Here is a 23879-nt window from a genome sequence, read left to right on the forward strand (position 1 = left end):
TTACTCACCAAAGTTTTCACTGGATTTAGAAAAGTGTTCTAAAGTTAAACGAAGGACTGGTTATGTAACAAAGTACAATTATAATTTTAGCAATTTATATGTTGATGGAATCCACCCTGGACGTGATTTATCAAAACTGTGGCTGTTAAGAATAAAAACACTTGTTATCGATCGTTTTCAAGAGAGTGAGTGACTAGAAAAAATGTGAACATATAAAGTTACATGTCTAACATGATAAAGTGATGTGATTTTTCTGTATAATGTTATGAATAAAAAACCATAAATACGTACACTTTATACATGTTTCATTTCAGGGAGTAAATTTCAAAACAAGTTGTTAAGTATGTCTTTGAAAAGCCACAGAGCTTGTCTGTAAATTGTCATTTCTAAAAATAAATATAAATATGTGCACTTAAATTTTGTTTATTGTTAATCATACATCGTAACATTACTGATATTTTATGTTACTATAGGTTTGCAAAAATGGGAGAAAACACAAAAAAATACACAAAAAAGAAAGAATACGCTAAAATTATAAAATAGTCAGAAACTTTTAGAATAAAAAGCTCATTGGAATATGTCTGGAATATAATATGAACATGTATGTCCAGGGTCCCATATACTAACGATTTTACTATGGGTTTCCTTTGAATCTCAATTTTTTTCGGAAGTCAACCGTGCATTAAAATCGACATTTGATAAAAAAGTATCCAAATCGAGAATAGATCTTTTAGAACAAGGACATCGCTGGGCACAAATTTCACAGCACCTACAAGCCTGGCAGTTACAATACTTAAAATCACATCCTTCACATACAGTGCTTATATAGCTGTGTGCTTCTGAAATGGAAAACGTTGAAAGCACTTGTTTTCGAATGCAGTCCGTTTCACTACTTCTGACCATAGAAGCCATAGATTTATCAGTGTTCTTCAAAGATGCTGTAAAGTTATCGTACATTATGTAACTTAAACCTTGTCGACCATCTCGTGCACATCTGCCAGCTTCTTGCCAGTAGGAAATAACTGATTTAGGACATCCGATATGGACTACTATGTCCACATCTGGAATATCTATACCCATTCCAAGAGCGACTGTGGCAAACAAACATCTAATAGTGCTTAAATTTGAAGAGAAATCAGTTAAAATTCTATTTTTTGACGTTTCATGAGTGCACTTGTGGTACATCTCTACTAATAAGTTTTGAGAACACTTAATGCCATCACTATATGCCTGGTCTCCTAACAAGCGTTTCACGGTAATAAATACCTCTGATACCGTGTCAATTGAACGACAATAAACAATACTTTTTTTTGAATTCTTGCCCCTTTCCTTTAAATGGTTTACTAGCCAGTCTAACTCGACCTCATATTCTCTTGTCAATTTCTTTCTACATATGATGAATATGTTTTCCCTGTTTGCTGATTTACATATGATATCAGTATTACACTCATCTAACTGTAGGGAAGTCATTATTTCTTCCTTTATCTTTGGGGTACAAGTTGCAGTTAGAGACAGAACTGGTGCTTTGAAAAAACTGCGCAACTGTGACATCTCTTGATATTCAGGCCTAAATTCTTCTCCCCATTCCGATATGCAATGGGCTTCGTCAAAGACAATAAGTGCAATCCTGCTCTGCCAAATATCATTAAGGAAAATATCTCGCCATTTTTGTTTTAACACTGACTCAGGTGAACTAAATACGAAGCTGTACTCGCCTGTCGAAATCCCTGTAAAAATCATTAATTTAATTATCTGTTTACAACATAATAAATATGTATATATACGGCTGCCGTCGATTTGTTAAGTAAGTTTTTATTAACATGTTTTTCTATAGTCTGCAGCGTTATAGCCTATCAACAGGTTATACATGGCTTTACGGCTCCAGTTATATAGAAAACAACAGTTTATGTATGGCCATATAACTTATTAATTAAACATGTTTATAATTAGAATTAAGTAAAAGTATAGTCTATTATTTATAACACTGCACGCTTTTTAAGTAGTTTTTCATTTGATAATCGTAAAGTTTATAGAGTTTTATTTCAATTTACAAAAACCTGATGTATTCAAAAACAAAGCAAGTTTGATGTATTATATAAATTCGTTATAAAGATTCCTGACAGGTTATATGACCGTATGTAAACGATTGTTTGCAACATAACCCTAGCATAGCGGCACGGGTTATATATACAAACAACCGTTTATATATACTCATATAACCTGTCAAAACTTCTTTATAACTAAGAATATGAACGGCTGATGACAATTTATGACATAATTTTACTTATGTTATGCTGAAATGAAATTTATTTGACGCATTATTTGTTATTAAGATGTTTAACAGGTTATAATCTGTAGTTTAAGATAGCGACTCTAGTTATATATATATAAGATATCTTCCGGTCATACTGGGGAATAAAAGTTTACAAGCATTATTAATTATAACTTAAAATAAAAAACAGTAATTTAATCCGAAAATCATACCGTCTGATTCCTCTGCAGTAAGATCAGATCCAATCTTTATGCATGTAAAGTTACATGCCTTCAAACTTTTAATTTGACTATCCATTAAGGACAGTAACGGAGAAACAACCAGTGTTAAACATGGTATATCATGTATTATTGCGTTCACCATAAAGCATAATGTCTTTCCATATCCAGTTGGCAAAAAAGCCACGCAGTTTCTTTTATTAGCAATGGAAACCGCCACATCTGCTTGTTCTTTCTTCAGATCATATGGTATGTTATACTTTGATTTACGTTCATTAAAAAGTTTGATTACTGTTTCAGCATCCATCATTAATATATTTAAAGTAATTATTACGCATGTATCGACCAGTTAAAAATCATACCACCTGTGTATTTACTTGTTGCCAATGGCTACAAAGCCAAATTTTGTGTTTAATATGATTATATGACACACCCAGTAAATGGTCGCTCTGAGAACTCGCGGGAGAATGCATTAAAGGTATACGTCCATACACAAATAAATGCACGGCTATATTTATGAATATTTAACGGGATATGCCATTTTTAACACTAAGACGTTAGAAAATTAAATTGTATTTTTGTCACTTGGATGACAGATATTCACGTAAAAAAATAACAAAAACATGTTCATTTTCAATTTATTTCATACATTAGGAAGAGCACCCCCCCCCCCCCAAAAAAAGATAAATATTTAAAAATAAAAAAAAATAAAAGAAGACAAAAATAATAAAATACAGAAAGATAAATTGCACAAATTACAAAACATGACTGATATTGATTAATATGAAATTAAAACTTTTTTTTTCATTTAATATTATCTCAATATATGGCATATAGTGTACCGAAGGTGACATGACATCCAAACTTTAAAGACATCGAGTAACTACCTTTACGGGCATAGCTGTTTAAAGAGGTAATAATTCTGAAAGGAAAGACAGTCGAACTGCGCTTCAGAGAATTATTCGTATCTCATGATCACAATTTGTGTTAGTGTGTATTAATTGATTTCTATAAGAAATAGTTTTGTTCTTATTATTATGAATGTGATTTTGTAGAAAAACTTTTATTGTGGATATTTATAAGTAATGTGTTAAAATAATCATTGCAAAGTGTTAACTTTTCATACTAATTTAACTTAATAACGTCTATCATGTCGTCGTGTGCAAACTGTGAGCATGATTTCAAATCTAAGCCTGGGAATAAAGGATATTATCGGTATTCAATAGAGTCTATTATTCCCAATACAAATAAGCCTGCAAGTGAACATTTAGGATTGCTAGCCGGTGTTTCAATAACACCTCAAAAGAAACGGACGGGAAAGTTCTTATGTCCTGATTGCTGGAGTACACTTTGCAATACGGCTAAATACAAAGGGGCTTATGAGACTTTTTTCGGAGCAACTGCATCAACGTCTTATGTTGGAACAAAAAGATCATTTGGGGAATTCACAGACGAAAGTTTGTTCGGAGCAACGGCATCAACGTCTTCTGTCGCGTTGAAAGGGTCATTTGGCGAATCCATAGAAATTCCACGTACACCTTTCAAAAGACCACGTTTTACCAGTACGCCATTAAAGGTATGTCACGTACTTGTATCCCATTGCTGCCACCACAAAAAGTAGCCCTTTACTGCGTTAGTCACGGAATAGAAATATGATGATAATTACTACAAAATCAGTTTTAAACGAACAAAACATGTAAATTATTACTTATATCTTGGATTTTTTTTTTAAATTTTAATTTTTTAATTTTTAATTATTTCAATTTCATTAAGAAAGCAATATTTAGTATGATTATTTCTGCGTTTTTAAAAAACATAAGTGAATAATGTATATGTAGAAAAAATGATTCGTGAAGTATGGATGAATAATGAAACAGTTTACAAATTTTGAATTTGAAATGTCTGGTTTGTTAGCTTCATTTTTTTTCGACGCAGACGAAATGTCCTTTACATCATTTCAGCGTGGTAAGGCTGTGAGAACAAGCTTTGGTCAGCCGACCTCCAAATGGGAAACCATTATTACAGCTATCCGAGCAAGGCAATACAGGCGAGCAATAACAAATTTATGCAATGCTACTGCCGGAACGAAGCGGCATTTTAATGAAGTTGTTATGAGAAAAGTTAGATCGGAAGTTAAAACACTTCTAGAATTACCAGCGGATACATTTTCCTTGAATAAATCAGTAGATTTACAAAGTATTGGTGATTTTTCATGGGAAAAAACTTTGAATGCTGCTAAAAAGCATGCCCCTGTGTTGTATTCTTCATTAGTTGGCTCAGTTACGAATGTGCAAAATAAAGAAACACTCACGAGAGGGAAAAATGTGAACCTCAAACCGCGATTGGGATCAGCTTTAGCTATTTTATTGCATGCTCGCGCTCCTCAGAAATGCCACATCCTTCAAACCATTTTCTCCATTCAAATGTGGAGAGGAAGGCTTAAAAGGGAGACTATCAAACAATTCAGTCACTTAGGCTTATGTGCTGGTTACGAAAGGACCCTTAAGGCAATAGATGCAATAAGAGAAAATTTCGACAAAGCTGCAGTCAGGTTAAAAGAAAATATCGAAAAGTCAATGAAGGAACAGAAGCAAGTTGCTGAAGTTGCAAGTGAAGACTTAGATCTATCTTTTGCACTTTCTGAAGGTGTTCCAAACATTGAAGACTTAACGTTTGATGATACAATCTTGTATTCAGACGACAATGAAAAAGATTCATTGAGCTCTTGTGAAGAAGGGGAGAGTGAAGTGGAGGATATAACTGACATAGAAGGTACAGGAGAAAGAGGAGGAGAAGAAGAAGAAGATGAAGAAGAAGATGAAGAAGAAGAAGATGAAGAAGAAGTGGTAGTGGAGTTGGATGAAAATGAAGACATCGGAGAAGAATTTCATGAGGAAGAAATTGAGATGGAGATTCAGGAGGCAGATGAATTTGTTTCAAATCAGCCTACAAATATAGCAAACGATGCACCCCCCGGTTTCACAATGTGCTGGGACAATGTTGGGAAGAAGGTCATAACGAGACGACCAACAGAAAATGTAAAAAATAAATACATAAACATGGCATTAGGCTATATGGCCCTAAATAGGACATCACTGAAAGACATCGATAAAGTTCAAGATGATACAACTGTTTTAGCCTCAGAAATACCTGTGACTACTTTTTTACCAAGCACTGAGGATGAACAAGTTCTTCACAATAGAATGAAAATTATCGTAGGTAGAATGATAGTCCGTCATTTTAAATGGTTTCAGGAAAGTTTCAGTAACAACATAACACACCATATCGTCCATGAACATTCATTGCGGTCAACTCAGAAAAGCTTGTTGATAAATTTAGGAGTTTTCAATGAAGACCCATCATCAACACAAGGAGCTATTGGCATATATGAAGCACTTCAGCGGTATATACCCACAGTTGACGACAAGCCAGTCACTGCTATTGTCTATGGCGATGGACTTAGTTGTGAACGTGGGAATGACGCGCGAAAAGCTCGAGCAAACGGGTTAAATCCGTGCGAACGATTAGAAGGACTTGAACCGGGAGTGCAAGAGTTCCATAAGGAGATGTTGCTGCTGCAAGATTTTTACGACACTTTTTACAAAGGCAGTAGTGCGTCAGATCGAGGCACACTATGCCATCTGAAGAATCTATTCAATTTTAGACAGGTTAAAGGCGACATATCTGACAATTTTTCACATGCATGGGAACTGATGTCAACACTTGTTGAAGGATATGTGTGCCTACTGCTCATGGAACTTAAAGATATTAATGATACAAGTAGCCGTCCCGCAGATGCACCATTACAGATAGAAGACCAGTCTCATGATGTGAAACAAGTTTACTTCGACGACGTATGTTCCAGTATCGTTGAAAAAGTATGGCAAAATCTTGATACTGATACCTTGAAGGAACATGCTGACGACCAAGATTTTGTGGTATGTTGTGGAACAGAAATGGATGACGATCTGATTGGTTGCGAAAGTCGCAGTAATTGCATTGGGGGTGAATACTTTCATTATTCCTGTGTTGATATAGACCCGGAAAATGTTACGTATCCATGGTATTGTTCTGATCAATGCCGAAATCAGCCAAGACAACCCTATCAATATTGTAATTGCAAAACAGATCTAGGAACAGATGAGCCGATGATTGGTTGTGATGGTGATCCAAGATGTTTAAAATATGACTGGTACCATATGCGATGTGTTGGTATTGATCCTGAGAAACCACCAAAAGGTAAATGGTACTGTAGTGATCAATGTCGGCCAAAACGTAAGAGATCGGGATCTAAGTCGAAAACACGCGTTAGTCCAAATGTTTCTAGAAAAGACCACAAACATCTATACAGCACTGCATGCTTATGGTATGGATTAAATATGCTATGTCGTCGGGATGCAGTGCGTGAAGCGGATGGAAATGCCATGATGTCTTTTTGGAAATATGACTTGGTCCATTTCTTTGGCAATAAACATCCAAAGTATACTATACTCGCTCACAGACTGATCGCTTCTACAAACGGATGGTTAACGGAAAGGCTTAAATATGATATCATTCACAACCGCACTGTAAACTACAGCGGTGGAATTGGCCGTAATCTACCAATGGATTTTATGAATGAAATCTTAAACAGGCTTTTTAAAGATCTGTTGGAGTCTGCCAAAGGTCGTTATACAGACCTTACAATACAAAGGTGCAGCCAAATCATAGGACCTCTTGGCGAGGCATTAGACTCCATTTTTGATGTCAATATTGTTCAACAGGAAGTCTACAGGCATCGTTATAGAGCGGTCAATCGTGACGAAAATGTTTTAAGGTTAATACAATTTTTGGCTGATGAAAATATTTTCAAAATAGTTCCTGGACGGAAGCATAATGCTTTTCCAGATTACGACATAAATATTAACCCAGGGAAACCAGAAGCATTTGCTGCTAAAGTCATACAGTTATCTAAACGTTTAGACAAGTTGAAGTCTGTAGTTCTGGACGAATAAGAATGACGAATGATCATTATATCAGTAAGTGAAAATTTTGAATGAGAATAGTCTCGCTCACATTCCCATACACAAAACGCATTGTAACCAGCCTTTACATGAGAATGTTAACTAATTTCAATAATTTACAACTGTTTGCCGACGCGAAAATAATATTGTTTCTGGGTTATGTGAATGAGAATAGTCTCGCTCACATATGAATAATATTCAATGTACGCAAGACAGCTTCCATTTAAGAACATAAAATTTCCGTCAAAATAGCTCCCAAGGATATTTTTTTGTACATATAAAATAATTGCAGTTTTTTTAATATATATGATAAGATTGCTATTATATTAGGTCAAAAACATGAAAATAAAAATTATAGCAGATGTATTTTGAGTTTTAATCATGTTTTAAATTTCATGTTGCTAACGTCATTATTTGACAGAATATTTGACGGATATTTTTACGTTCACAACATTCAGAAATTGGAAAAATTAAGCATTCTCTTTATTATAATTAGCAACATTTTATTCTAAGTAATAAAAGATTGAAAACTGTATGTAAAGGAAGTACTATCTCTGCAGAGAACAGGCCAGATACAGATTTATTCATTTTTGATGATGTTGCTAAACGTCATTTTTTGACGGAACAAATTGTTGCTAGAATCATTTTTGGACGGAACAAATTGTTGCTACCATCATTTTTGGACGGAACAAATGTTCTTTCACAATTTCTAAAGTACTTTTTCGCAATGGATACAAGAAAACAAATGACAACAAGTAAAAGTTTTCAAAGAGCAAACAAGTAAATTATGTAAATTTACTTGGACATTATCCGAAATTAACTGTCAAAACACTGGCCATCAACTTTTCTAGGCACTAAAGAACGTATTTTACAAAAAAATCTGTCAATGGCTATTGAAACTTTTCAAAAGATATATTATATTTTAGGGCCGGGAATTATATTCGAATATTCGAAACACTAACGAATATTCGAACATTGAAAAACAAATACGAATATTCGAAAAAAAAAGGAGAAATGTTTCATTTTTTGTCATTACTTTCAAATTTCAATTCAGATCGTAAATTAACCTTTGCCCTTTCTTTCACCAGGTGTTCAAATGTTTGTATGACGCGTGTCAACAATTATCGCCAATTAACTTTGAAAACTTTGGGGTATAGTTGATCAAAAGGGCACCCGTTTCACAGTTTGCAATTTACCTGTTGAACAGTTTATAATGTAAATTTTTCCGATTTTAATTATCTTATTTATTGTTTTCTGTGTTAAAATCTTTCCGATTAATCAATAATTGTCTTAAATTTTGTGAATAAGAATAAATTGGCACCATTATTCGGCGCGTTATGAAAGCATATGAAGTGTCTAAATTCTGTCAGAATATATTTATTCCGTAGACATTAGACTCCATGTGATATTTACCTCGTTATAGCTAAACTTATCTTAAGAATATTTTAAACTTTATCTAAAATTGTAAATAAAAAATATTTAATACAAGTTAAGTTTCAATATCATTATGTGTCTTTGGGGATAAATGGCTAAGATGATTCATATTACTGTCAGTCAAGTCACGTGAGTTACCTCCCGTTAATAAGACAGCGGTCGGGTTTACTGAACAAAAGGCAATCAAATTATGAATTTATTTCAAAAGTAAACATATATCTCGATTTACAATATATAAATTAAAAAAACTTCGACATAGCAATAAAGGTCTTTTTAATCGCCGATTATTCCAAGCATTTTAAAGTAGTATAGTATTCGACGCAATCAATTTTGGATACGTATACGTCAAAGAGAAATATTGGAACAAATGTTGTAAAAACGAATATTCGAATATATTCGAATATGGAAAAACGAATATTCGAACATCGAATTCCTTATTCGTTCCCAGCCCTATTATATTTCTAACAGTTTTTGTAAGAAAGTATGAAAACAGTCTGCACCAAATTGGATGTAAAAGCACCAGTCACCATGTCGGCCTTTCTGATGGGCTATTAAGTGTAACTGTACACCAAACACTTGAAATTTGTAGTATAATCTAGATCCATGCATAGACAGTAAAGGTTCAGCAAGTTGTTTAACAACAAACAAAGAAAGATTTCTCCTCCAATGTCCATAATTGTCGCTTTCCTTTCTTATAGAACTGGACCCACAATCCATAGACTTTCTCCTCTCTGTGCAGTTCATGGGTTTGAACAACCTGCAAAATGATGTACAATCAATGACTTGTTGCACCAATAACATTTAATCAATTACCAGTATCTATCAAAGAGGTCAAACTGGACTCAATGAACCAATCAAATGTATTTACCAAGTATTCACAACTGGTAATGAAGTCAAGCTCTGATTGACGTTCAAATGTTGCTTCATATCATCACAATATTAACCGGAAAAAAAAACTTAAAAATGCATATACACTACATGTATAAACAAATAATATTTGCACATGAACAGACAACTGCTCTACCTGAATAGTAAGGCTATATTATTAGTTATAAAGATTTTTGACAGGTTATATGGCCCTATATAAATGGCTGTTTGTAAAAAATATAACCCAAATCGCTAGCAAGGATCATTTTTAGAGGAATAAAGCAAGATTTCTTTATTAATCAACAATAGCTGTGTCACGTGTATAAAACACTATATAAACGTCAAGATTATCCAATGAAAAGCGACGTTACAAACATGCAGTATTATAAAAATTATTTAATAATTAATCTTTATTAAATAAATGCTATATGGCTGGGGCTTGAAATACTGTTATATGGCTGGGAATTCAACTCATGTTGTATGGCTAAGGCTTAAACTCATGAACTCCGGAGATTGATATCTGACTGCAAATCTTGTCAGCAAGAGTGCCTTATATTGGGTTTTAACATATATTAAATGTGATGAAGACAAAAAAACAACTTTTTAACACACAAGTTACAATTTTTTTTTAAAAACATAACTTCCAAAGTAACAAAAATGGAACAGCACAATACAGGCCAAACAAAAGTAATGCATTGAAGAACAAAGCCAGTACTAATTGCTTAAGCTTCTTATAAAGGCTGATAAATCTTTGTCCATTTCCCGAAAAATTGAAAAAAAATACTGATTGCACCTTTTGACAGACAACTGACGAATTTGCTAGTTTGCATTGACTTTTTTTGTGTACTGAATTTAACCAAACTGTTAAAACATTACTACTTACAACAGCATTAAAACTTTCTGATCCATTTCTGATGAGAAGGTTAGTGCCTAAAGGGTACCTGCATGAAAAGTTGTTGAAAGGTAGACCTTTAAAAACTGATAACCATGCCTTTAACAAGAGCTGTCTGTAGGACAGCATGCTCGACTATTCTAAGTGCTTGATAGTAAAAGAGCCTTGATATTGTTAAATTTTTTTAAGTTCACAAAAGGGCTAATTTTTTTTATAAATTCATGTTATAGGCCTTACAGAGAGTCTAATTATACAGAATTGGCTTGACTATTCGGAAGGTAATGTCACAAGGTTTTTTTTATTGAGTATAATAATACTAATTACCTATGAATACATAAATTTGACAGAAAAGGTACAAAGGCTTGTTATTAAGATGTTTTATCAAGTAAATCACTGCTTTATTATTATGAATGCATAAAATTGTCCCAAAAAAGGCGCAAACCCTTTAGTAGTTATTGAGATAACAGCTTACAAGCAAAACTTTACCATGAATTTCTAAGTTGAAAAAGGGGAGAAAAATCAGCCTAAATGCAAGATAGCATTATGGATCTTTGTCAGTGACCTACAATTATGACCCTAAATGCATATGTGAAGTTTTAGATAAATATCTTTAATAGTTATTGAGATATGTAAAACTTGCATGTAAACATTAACCAAGAGATTTTAAAGTAGAAAAGGGGATATGAATCAGCCTTAATGCAAGATAGAGTTATGGAACTAGGTCAGTGACAACAATTATGACCCTCCAATTATGACCCTAAGTGCATGTGTAAAGTTTCAAGTAAATATCTTTGAAGACCGTTAACCTTTAACCAAAATTTCTAAGTTTCAAAGGGGCTAATAATTCTGCAAACATTGCAGACAGAGTTATGCAATTTTGCAAACTGATGTACATTGTTACTATAAATAAGTATTTTAAATTTCAATTGAATATCTCAAGCAATAATTGAGATATTTGACTTTACAAAAAAACTTTAACCAAAATTTCTAAGTTCCAAAGGGGGCATAATTCTGTCAATATGGTAGGCAGAGTTATCCAACTTGTCAATCTGATGTACATTGTTACTATAAATAAGTATTGTAAGTTTCAATTGAATATCTCAAGCAATAATTGAGATATTTGACTTTACAAAAAACTTTAACCAAAATTTCTAAGTTTAAAAAGGGGCATTATTCTGTCAATATTGTAGGCAGAGTTATCCAACTTGTCAATCTGATGTACCTTGTTACTATAAATAAGTATTGTAAGTTTCAATTGAATATCTCAAGCAATAATTGAGATATTTGACTTTACAAAAAACTTTAACCAAAATTTCTAAGTTAAAAAGGGGCATAATTCTGTCAATATTGTAGGCAGAGTTATCCAACTTGTCAATCTGATGTACCTTGTTACTATAAATAAGTATCGTAAGTTTCAATTGAATATCTCAAGTAATAATTGAGATATTTGACTTTACAAAAAACTTTAACCAACGCAGACGCCGACGCGGACGCCGACGCCGGGGCGACTACAATAGCTCTCATATTCTTCGAATAGTCGAGCTAAAAACTGATTCAAAAATTAACTTGTGCACACACTCTCCATATCATTTTAGACATATTACCTCTTTTTCTGCCTCACTTGAAACAGAGGTGTGAGACGAAAGACTTAAGACACAAGGACTTTTATCAATTGGTCAGAGAGAAATGGCCTGACCGAGAATCAAAGCTACAACTCTCAAAATGAAAAAACAAGTGCACTTACCACCGCGCCATCATGCCCTGCATTTTATAGGGTGGGTATACAAAAAGAAATTGTTTCATTTACTATTCATAGTTTACCTTTGCTTGGAAGCAGGTATACCAATGTCTTCAATCAAACTGTCCGCCAAATCATCGCCACAAGTCTTCAAATGCTTCGAGTCACTGCAAACAAACAAGATTTTTACATATTAAGTAAATCTTAAGTATTCCTACATATATCATTATTGGGAATTTTTAGGTATACCTTTCTGCAAACTTGTAGAAACATAACTTTTAAAAGCATAAATGAGAAAATAGCATTAATTTGTAATGAGGCAAGTTATTCATAATTTACCTTTGCTTGGAAGCAGGTATACCAATGTCTTCAATCAAACTGTCCGCCAAATCATCGCCACAAGTCTACCTTTCTGCAAACTTGTAGAAACATAACTTTTAAAGACATATAAATGAGAAAACAGAAAGCATTTATTTGTAACAAGAGCTGTCGGTAGGACAGCAACGCTTGACTTTTCTTAGTGCTTGATAGTAAAAAAAAATGCTTGATATAGTTACCTCCTCCTGTTTACAGGTTGGGGTCATGATGGTGAACAAGTGTGCAAAGTTTCAAAGCAATATGTCAATGGCTTTTGAAAATATTTGAACTATTACAAAAACTTTAACGTAAATTCTAAGTCCAAAAAGGGGCATAATTCTGTCAAAATGCTTGATAGAGTTACCTCCTCTTGTCTACAGGTTGGGGTCATGATGGTGAACAAGTGTGCAAAGCTTCAAAGCCATATGTCAATTGACTTTGAAAATATTTGAACTATTACAAAAACTTTAACGTAAATTCTAAGTCCAACAAGGGGCATAATTCTGTCAAAATACTTGATAGAGTTACCTCTTCCTGTCTACAGGTTGGGGTTATGATGGTGAACATGTGTGCAAAGTTTCAAAGCCATATGTCAATGGACTTTGAAAATATTTGAACTATTACAAAAACTTTAACGTAAATTCTAAGTCCAAAAAGGGGCATAATTCTGTCAAAATGCTTGATAGAGTTACCTCCTCCTGTCTACAGGTTGGGGTCATGATGGTGAACAAGTGTGCAAAGTTTCAAAGCCATATGTCAATGGACTTTGAAAATATTTGAACTATTACAAAAACTTTAACATAAGTGGTTATGCCGACGCTCGGGGTACTACAATAGCTCTACTTATTCTTATCGAATAGTGGAGCTAATAAGGCAAGTTATTCATAGTTAACCTTTGCTTGAGAAGTGACAATAACATGAAAAGTGACATTTACATACTGTTCATATGTTTATAGACAATAAATAGTTTAGTACAGTGAAGATAAATGTTATACTCAGACAATAAATTATATTGATTATTATCTTTTGTTCTGGTTTTCAATGTAATCTATTGTTAGTCATTTGATATTCCAATCCACACAATTTTTTTAACAACATTTAAATAAGAAAATGAACAAAGAAAAAAAAAATGGGGCTGATCTGACTTGATGCCGATTTCGCTTGGGGCCGATTTGACTTGGGGCCGATCTGACTTGGGGCCGATCTGACTTGGGGCCGAATGGACTGTATTTCAACTCAATCCATCTCTCACTCCCTGGTATTACTGACACTACAATGTTTACATGTAGATTTATTATGTCAAAACATTGACGGTTGTCAAAATATGACGATCGCATCATTAACAGCCGTCAAAGAATGACGATAGCAACAATTGTGTATGTCAATAAATGACGTATGCAACAAGAATGTCCGTCAAAAAATGACATTCGCAACAGCTTTAAGCGTAAACAGTCATTGGAAGTAGTAGACGTCCATGTATTCGTCTATTTCCTGCATACAACTCGACTTTAATATGTTTTCTCTTCTTTAAAATATATACAAATATCTATATGTACTTATTGTTGCTATCGTCAACATTTAAAACACTTGACAGACACAAACTTACTCAAAATAATTTGGATCATGTAATCGAGCGTCTCAATTTGGCCATGTTTTTGCATTCGGATACTTACGGATTTAATCGTAGTTTCTTGTCACTATGCAAAAAAGGGAAGTAACAGCTATAAAACTGAGGAACAAATGTGCGAACGTCATTCACTAAAATTGACAGAAATTATGATCGCAACCTTTTTTCAATAAAATTTCTGGTTATGGCTTCAAAACTTAAGAAACCACCTGTAAAACCAGAAAGTACCAAGTTTAACACTAACTTTGAATCCCCACCCAATACATAATCACACAATAACCGAGTCGATGGACAGTTTTTTGCGAACGTTGCTTTTTTGACAGACGTTCATTGTTCATCATCTACATTATTCTAATTCCTTTATTTTGCAAAATAATTGAAAAACACATAAACTAATCAAATAGAATGCAAGGCAATACATACCCCAACAATAAATTGTCTTTGTTGAAATAAAACTTCCAATATTATTCGAAAATGCGAGTATATATCCGACCTGGTGAAGAAGCTGGGAGTTCCGTCCGTCAAAAAGATGATGATTTCAAATTTAATTTTTAGTTATTTTGTTCATTTCAATATAAAATTAGATCAGGAAATTGATTTTTATTGATTTTATTGATGTACTTTATTCAAATAAATGCATGTACTTTTCAGGTGAGCTAATTTAACCCCAAAAATCACATTTCATAAAATTGACGGAAATTTGACAGAACTTTTACGTTCTTAAATGGAAGCTGTCGCAACGCACTTGACCGCAACCTACGATGTTAAATTATTGCATAGCTACAACCATTTGCCTAGAAAGGGAACATTTCTCTTTTTTAGATGACGTGAATGAGAATAGTCTCGCTCACATATGAATTATATGCCATGTATGCAACGCACTTGACCGCAACCTACGATGTTAAATTATTGCACAGCAACAACTATTTGCTTATAAAGGGAACATTTCTCTTTTTTAGATGACGTGAATGAGAATAGTCTCGCTCACATATGAATTATACGCCATGTATGCAACGCACTTGACCGCAACCTACGATGTTAAATTATTGCACAGCAACAACTATTTGCTTATAAAGGGAACAATTCTCTTTTTTAGATGACGTGAATGAGAATAGTCTCGCTCACATATGAATTATATGCCATGTATGCAACGCACTTGACCGCAACCTACGATGTTAAATTATTGCACAGCAACAACTTTTTGCCTATAAAGGGAACATTTCTCTTTTTTAGATGACGTGAATGAGAATAGTCTCGCTCACATATGAATTATACGCCATGTATGCAACGCACTTGACCGCAACCTACGATGTTAAATTATTGCACAGCAACAACTATTTGCTTATAAAGGGAACATTTCTCTTTTTTAGATGACGTGAATGAGAATAGTCTCGCTCACATATGAATTATATGCCATGTATGCAACGCACTTGACCGCAACCTACGATGTTAAATTATTGCACAGCAACAACTTTTTGCCTATAAAGGGAACATTTCTCTTTTTTAGATGACGTGAATGAGAATAGTCTCGCTCACATATGAATTATATGCCATGTATGCAACGCACTTGACCGCAACCTACGATGTTAAATTATTGCACAGCAACAACTATTTGCCTATAAGGGAACATTTCTCTTTTTAGATGAGTGAATGAGAATACGCTCACATATGAATTATATGCCATGTATACTTTGCACGATGTTAAATTATTGCACAGCTACAACTATTCGCCTAGAAAGGGAACATTTCTCTTTTTTAGATGACGTGAATGAGAATAGTCTCGCTCACATATGAATTATATGCCATGTATGCAACGCACTTGACCGCAACCTACGATGTTAACTTATTGCACAGCTACAACTATTTGCCTATAAAAGGAACATTTCTCTTGTTTAGATGACGTGAATGAGAATAGTCTTGCTCACATATGAATAATATGCCATGTATGCAACGCACTTGACCGCAACCTACGATTTAACTTATTGCACAGCTACAACTATTTGCCTAGAAAGAGAACATTTCTCTTTTTTAATTGACGTGAATGAGAATAGTCTCGCTCACATATGAATAATATGCCATGTATGCAACGCACTTGACTGCAGCCGACGATGTTAAATTATTGCACAGCTACAACTATTTGCCTAGAAAGGGAACATTTCTCTTTTTTATATGACGTGAATGAGAATAGTCTCGCTCACATATGAATAATATGCCATGTATGCAACGCACTTGACCGCAACCTACGATGTTAACTTATTGCACAGCTACAACTATTTGCCTAGAAAGAGAACATTTCTCTTTTTTAATTGACGTGAATGAGAATAGTCTCGCTCACATATGAATAATATGCCATGTATGCAACGCACTTGACTGCAGCCGACGATGTTAAATTATTGCACAGCTACAACTATTTGCCTAGAAAGGGAACATTTCTCTTTTTTATATGACGTGAATGAGAATAGTCTCGCTCACATATGAATAATATGCCATGTATGCAACGCACTTGACCGCAACCTACGATGTTAAATTATTGCACAGCTACAACTATTTGCCTATAAAGGGAACATTTCCTTTTCTTTGGTGACGTGAATGAGAATAGTCTCCCATATTATTTACCTCACATATTATTAATATGCTATGTATGCAACGCGCGTGACGACAGTCTATAAATGTTAAATTATTGCACAGCTACAACTATTTGACGACAATAGAACATTTCTTTTTTGGTGATGTGAATGAGAATAGTCTCGCTCACATACAAGACACAAAACTGAGACCAACATATACAGATCGAAGAAAGTAAAATTATCGCTCAGCTACAACTATTTGCCAACAAGGGAGCATTTCTTTTTTGGGTGATGTGATTGATAATAGTCTCGCTCACATATCATGTACGCAACGCACGTGACGGCAGTCTATGTATGTAAAATTATTGCACAGCTACACATTTTTGCTGACAAAAGGACATTTTGAGTGATGTGAATGAGAATGCTTGATTATTGGGCACTGTCAAACTGTTCGCCGATTTTTTATTTATTTATTTTTTGAGAAATATGAACGAGAATCAATATTATTCAGGAGAATAATAAGTTGAATTATTGCGCCTTTACAACTGTATGCTAACAAGGAGACATTTTCGTGGGGAGAAATGTGAATGAACACATATCTCGAAACTGTTGACCGGCAAGACAAAATGTATTGTTTTTGGGCGGGAGTGAATGAGAATAGTCTCGCTTACACGCCTCATGTAGCAGGATAATATAAGATTATTGCATTGTGACTACTGTTCGTAGACAAAGGAATATTTCTTCTTGTTTTGGGGTTGGAATGAAAACGAGAACCAGATGACTAATACACGAAGGGTATACGTAGTCAAGTTATACAGGAGAATATGTAACAATTATTTACCAACAGGTGAAAACAATTTATTTTTAAATATGTGAACGGAATAAGTCTTGAATACATGTTTCATTGCAACTGTGTGTCAAAAAAAATGTTTGTGAACAACTTTGTGTAAAAAAAAATATTTGTGGAAATCAAAGTTACGTGATCAATGAATATAAAATGATTTAACATGGAGTGTTATAAATTCTACTAATGTGCGTTGGGGCTTCCTATATCATGCTGCTTCCCAAGAACATTCCAAAGGAAAACAAGAATTGGATCTTGAAAATAATTAAGAGGCAAGTACTGCATTTTTTCACAATCAAACAATCTTCCCACCCTTGTGTATGACAATATTTTTAATAATATATATATATATATATATATATATATATATATATATATCTATATATATATATATATATATATATATATATATATATATAAAAATCGCACGAAAAAATCGGCACGCCGCAGCCGGGACTCGAACCACGGGTCTCTGGATTGCCGGTCCAGTATGCTAACCACTACACCAGCGGCCGTTGCTTTTCTCCTTATATATTTAAGTTATTTTTAACTTTATTGTGACGTCATCACTTTTATTACCATAGCGGCGAGCTATTTATAGCTTCTTTTACCGCGGTATATATATACATGAACAATCGGCAGCCAGAACCTGATCCACGATGACTTGCCTCTATATCGTATCTTGACTTTAAAGTCTTTTGCGCATATAAATACATATATTCAAGTTTATTTATCGATCCAATCCAATTTCAGTTCATAATTATTTTTTTATTTTCATAACTGAATTACATACAGTTATTTTCAATGTCAGATCAAAGCTACGCTGAATAAATTATGATGCATGTACAATGAATTTAACGGCACCATATTCCAATTATCAAAGGCCTATCTATCTATTCATATAAATATTTCATTTAAATACTCTCCAAAATATGTTACCATCACAGACTCCAAAGTCAATAAAATCCACGTATAAGTTGTATATACAGTACATGCATTGTCGATATGTTATTATTGTTTATATCAGTCTATAATACAATAAATAAATTCTCTTTTCTGTATATAACGTTACGTTATCATAATACTAGTAATTACCTTTAATCTAAGTACTTATCATATATATTTTTTCCCATGCATAGACGTAAAGGTTACGATCATAACAAAATTCGTTTAAAAATATTTCTTTTGTCAAGTGTAACCGCTCAAATACTGGCAGCCAATCAGATTATCGAATGACGTACGTTTATCGGCAGTGTACATGATGTATTGGTGTTGTGTTAGGAATTTAATTATAAAAAGGATTTAAACACTATTTTCAGTCGTGACAGTACAATTTTATTATTCAAAGGTAATTCTTTTTTGTTTATCTTTATGAACACGGTAGCTTAAGGTCTTCAGCGTACCCGTTTATATATATGACATGACGTGAACGCTGAAGATAACCCCGTAGGGAAAGTCCACCAATAATCGTGCCAGGAATCTGACACGCTCGTATTTATTTATCGAACATGCCACGAAGTAAAGTGAGGCATACCTTGATAAAACGATATATAATCTGTTGATAAGCCAAGGATGGACAAATAAAAATCTTATTAGGAACATAAACTACCTAATAGTTTCCGACAGGTAAAAATTTCGGCACTTGGCCGCCATATTGCCAAAATGTTTGACCACGTGATTACGAGATTGACCTTTATGAACCCATGTGCCTCCAATATTTTTATAGATTACTTTTTTTTAAGATGTTGAAAAAGGTTATTTACTGACTGTTATATTCAATAAAATCATATTTAAATACTAAAAAATTTATGAAAATAAATAAACATTATCTTGAATAAAAATATCGAAATCATGTCAACAAAATGTTCTAAAAATAGTACACAACTCTATTCAAATCTGTTCCCGCGAATGACGTCATGCGAGGTCTCGCGTGGCACTTGAATGTCATGGCCGACTGTAGTCGGCGAAAATTGATGTTTTACAGTTAAATAGGCAATTTTAATGACGGTATTAATATTTTATTACTTGAATTGGTATAGAACGATATTTATATAATTGTTTTACCGTAAAATGCACAAGAATTGATCGGGTCAAGTGTATTTGCAAGTGAAAAACAAGAATAAATCAACTTATGTTATTCTGGTTAGGTTTCGTAACGGGTCTAATCCAAAACTTTAATGCCGCATCTGATGAAAAACAAAAATGTTAAAAAGCGGCTTATAAAGTTTTGGAAGCCAGAACTATGAACACGGTTGTTTTAAAGCGTAAATTGGCTGATTTTAGCGTTATTTCGTTCCGCCCGAAAATCGGGCGGAACGTGCTATGGGTTTTTGAGCAATTTCGATATGACGTTGCTTTGCCCAGAAGCAAAATATCTCAAAGCGACGTCATATTTATAGGACTAGGTACATATAATACCGAATGACACCTTTAAAACGGAAAAATGAAAGGATTTTTTACCAACTTCCCCGTTCATAGGCTTTGCCTAATTTCATATTAGTATTAAAACAGGACAGGTACGTGTAAATATGATTATATGTTAGAATTATTTAAAACAAATAATGAACTGTACGGATTTTTGACATAGATTAGTCTTTTAAATTTTTTCGTATAAAAAACAACTTACGGGGTACATCGATCACTGTACTCATTAGCTATGGTTTCAATACCACCACCCGCTGCAACTCCAACATAAGAAGTATAACTCCCGACATCAATCCCAACAACGGACATTTTTCACCTCCTTTGCCGTCGGCAGGAAAATTAACAAAATTGAAGAAAAAAAAATAGAAAAATGCCGGTCTGAAATATATGCTTCAATCGGAAAGATATTTTGTCCAGGTACGACTCAAAACAATCTATGGAGTAAACTGATCAACCTCCAATGCAATATTTTTAATTGATTTAGCTGTAAACTTAGCGAATGTTCGAGAACTTCTTAGAAATTGTAAACACGCGTGAAAATTCGACGCCTTCCGATTTTACGAAGCCGGACCGAAGTAAATTTATTCGGATAATTTGATTGGTTATAAGAATATATGCTAAATCTGTCTATTTACGAGTACTAACCGTAAATACTCGTTATTCAGAACGGGTTGTGCACGATGAACAAAGGTCACATAAATTTATTATTGAAATTGTCAAATTAGTACGGTTTAATAAAGCCCTTATAGAACCCGTAAAGAATTAGTTTTTAATATTTTAATAGTTGAAATTCAACATCTGTGATTTATAATTTTTATATAAATAAAAAGTTCATAAATAAGGCACTGCACACTGCTGACCAAAACAAAATCCTAAAACTAAAGAAAGCCAAGCTCAGTTTGATTGAGCTTGTTCATGGACGGTGCTGGAAAGTGCAAGTTACCGTCCAAGCTCCCTAGCACCGGCTCAAGCAGAAATATTGAAATATCCGAATATATGTTCATATCGCTGTTATCAAGGAACCTTCAATGAATGTGACATTAAATGCATAATTTGAGATAATATATCTTTATCCATATTAAAAAAATAATTAATAAGTCAGTTTTGAAGTTGACGCCTTTAGTTTATATAAACAATACAAAAAAATGTACCATATATATCATACCGAAAATTCACAACTGACTCGCTACAGTTTTCAAGAAACCTTTCAACAGGTTTCATAACTTATACTTTCGCTGTTCTCTTTGCTCTGTTTCATCTTTGAACAGTATAAAATTCATCAGGGTCCGAAGGGCGGAAAAGAGAATATCTATATCAGTCTTTCATACGAGGACTGAATTAAGATGAGATAATTTTGAATGAAAGAAAGAAAAAACAGAAAGAAATATAATAAATATATAGTTTAACAATAACCATATAAACGTCATTATTAATTACTTATTTAAAATGCATATGTTTATGACTTATTATTTATTCCTAAGCCATAAATTACTCTATTCTTAAAACAAAACAAAAATATGATAGAAAATTCAAGTAAAAAATTATAATGTTATAAAAGGGCAAGAATATTTTACTGATGTTTAATAGTTTATCTCCAGCAATATAATTTCATGTTTAAATACTAATCAGAAAATATAAAAAACCAGTATTAGTTACCCGCACTCCAGAGCATGCCCATCGATTGGCTCATTTTTGCTTGGGTTTATTTATTGTGACGGAAGAGAAAGGGAAAGCGACAGAAATTCATATTCAGTTGCTCGTTCAGTGGTTACTTGTTCCGGGGGTTTCATATTGACTGTGACAACAGGGAACGTGTTTTTATGTTTCACTATGATACAACAGAGAAAGAACATCAAAATACTCGGCAATCTGATTAATACTCGGATACAAATCAGATCGACAGCCTCGTGTTTCGATGCTCTTTCTATTACTTGATTTTCCCTTCTCATAAGAAGGTCAAAGCATTCAGAACGTATCTTGATAGTAGGCAGTTTAACTTAGAGTTTACAGATGAACAAAGCAACTAGTAGCAGACGACAGAAACAAGTAGATTTGTTATTATTGAACAAAAAAGCAAATCTTAGTAACAAAATGCCAATTAAGTTCATTCGTATCATACATTACATATTGTAAGTGCCCCCATCCAATCAGACGAGTCCATATGTTTTATTGCATGATAAAAGCATTTTTAGACTATTTCAAGGTTATTAATTGTCAGGTCAGTTATATAGCCCGTTTCTAAGTCAAAGCACGGACTTTAATTGTATGGAGTACGTGGACAATGCAATTAAATAACTAGCCTACTGTTGAAATTAGTGTTTTTCGATTTATAGAACAAAAGTGAGCGTCCAGTGGTTTTATTGATACTATTATAACGACGATTTAACTCTTGCAAATCGGCATCATATATATATTTACATTATTAGTCTCTGTAGAAATTCATGAATGTTGATCCGACATCAGCAACATACATGCTCAAGATTTTGTTTCTGATAATTCTTCTGATTGAGGTGTTATCATTTAAATATTTGCTACCAGCTTTTCTGTTTGAACTTCAGTTTATAACGATTCTTATAAATTTGAGTACCCCTAGAGGGAATTTTGGAAGGCTAAACCACGGATTTTAAAATGTTAATAAAGTGCGCGTAAATGGGATAGGTACTGCATTTCTATTCGCTTGTAAATTATTTTAAAATAGGCAGGGTGCCCCATATGTGTTAAACATCCCCTTTTGGGAAGAAAAATATTAAAAATATTTTATTTACAGTTGACAGTGGAGGCTTGGGCTTATCCTCCGTGTGTCTGTGGTGGCGACAAGCAATCAGGGTGATTTTATGCAAATATATTTGAAAACGAGGCTGGTCATGTGACATATACGTCACGGCCATGGAAGCGCCATTTTGAAGAAAATGTGAGGACCGGATAAAGAAAATCTTGGATATTACAACTGTAAGGTTATTTTTATATTGTTTTGCCTTTTGGACGAAAGATGATGTTATATTCAAACATGTTTTATTGAAAGCTTCTCATATTTATACGTTGTTTGATAGCTTTCTTTCTGTAAACCTGCCGGGTAGCGAATTGGCGGGTTATTCCATTTTTGTATTTGTAAACAAACTGTTATAAAAAAACACGTGTTTTCTAGATGTTGCTTGTAAGCCTTAAAGGTATAAAAGTGATTGGGGAAGTGCCTCTGATATTCAAAGAAAAAATTGCAGCTGCAGATTTGGACTGTTCCATTATTTATGTGTAGGGGTGTCAGGATAGTGTGTCTGCCCAACGACAGTCAATTTCTACTTTCATTTTGAGAATTGTTCTTATTTTCTTAGTCTTCTGTGCTGGATACTCATTTTTTTCCAACGTTTGTGTTAGTAATGGTTTATTTAATTGATATTTTATCATCTACTGCTATTGAAGTTAAAAGATTATTGATAAATGCACAGACTGTCTTACCTTTTTTATAGTGGATCATTCCAGAATTTAAGTATGATGTTAAATTTTCAACAATTATCAATGAAATGTTGCCTTCAAACACCTTAATTGTCTTTGTTTGTTAATGATGTCTTCCAGGAAAATTATTGTCATGATATAATGATTTAGATGAAGTAATATATTTTCAAAAATTGATCAAACATG

General features: G+C 33.6%; 2 protein-coding genes, 1 long non-coding RNA gene and 1 other non-coding gene across 4 annotated transcripts; 1 reads left to right on the top strand and 3 right to left on the bottom strand.

Annotated features, from left to right (window-relative positions):
- Positions 1-6: 6 nt before the first annotated feature.
- LOC132719355 (uncharacterized) lies at positions 7-3149 on the bottom strand. The gene is made up of 3 exons (XM_060703117.1): positions 2461-3149; positions 2231-2240; positions 7-1786 (listed from the first exon to the last, which is right to left on the bottom strand). Exons 1-3 carry the CDS (start codon positions 2798-2800, stop codon positions 655-657), a joined length of 1482 nt encoding a protein of 493 aa, XP_060559100.1. The 5' UTR covers positions 2801-3149; the 3' UTR covers positions 7-654.
- Positions 3150-3298: 149 nt separating this feature from the next.
- On the top strand, positions 3299-7684 carry LOC132719356 (uncharacterized). The gene has a single exon (XM_060703118.1). The coding sequence runs from the start codon at positions 4359-4361 to the stop codon at positions 7482-7484; it is 3126 nt and encodes a 1041-aa protein (XP_060559101.1). The 5' UTR covers positions 3299-4358; the 3' UTR covers positions 7485-7684.
- A 1426-nt stretch (positions 7685-9110) lies between these two features.
- LOC132719357 (uncharacterized) lies at positions 9111-15017 on the bottom strand. Its single transcript, XR_009624213.1, has 4 exons — positions 14388-15017; positions 12764-12843; positions 12508-12591; positions 9111-9684 (listed from the first exon to the last, which is right to left on the bottom strand). It is a non-coding gene; the product is annotated as an uncharacterized LOC132719357 (long non-coding RNA).
- Positions 15018-18261: 3244 nt separating this feature from the next.
- On the bottom strand, positions 18262-18332 carry Trnaa-ggc (transfer RNA alanine (anticodon GGC)). Its single transcript has one exon. It is a non-coding gene; the product is annotated as a tRNA-Ala (tRNA).
- Positions 18333-23879: the final 5547 nt, after the last annotated feature.

The sequence above is a fragment of the Ruditapes philippinarum genome, unplaced genomic scaffold (genome assembly GCF_026571515.1).
Source record: "Ruditapes philippinarum isolate M1 unplaced genomic scaffold, ASM2657151v2 ctg14010_1_1_1_1, whole genome shotgun sequence".
Classification (NCBI taxonomy): Eukaryota; Metazoa; Mollusca; class Bivalvia; order Venerida; family Veneridae; genus Ruditapes; species Ruditapes philippinarum.

Excerpts from the sequence above, each read along its gene's own strand:
- LOC132719355 (XM_060703117.1), bottom strand. The coding sequence starts at position 2,800 with ATGATGGATGCTGAAACAGTAATCAAACTTTTTAATGAACGTAAATCA.
- LOC132719356 (XM_060703118.1), top strand. The coding sequence starts at position 4,359 with ATGAAACAGTTTACAAATTTTGAATTTGAAATGTCTGGTTTGTTAGCT.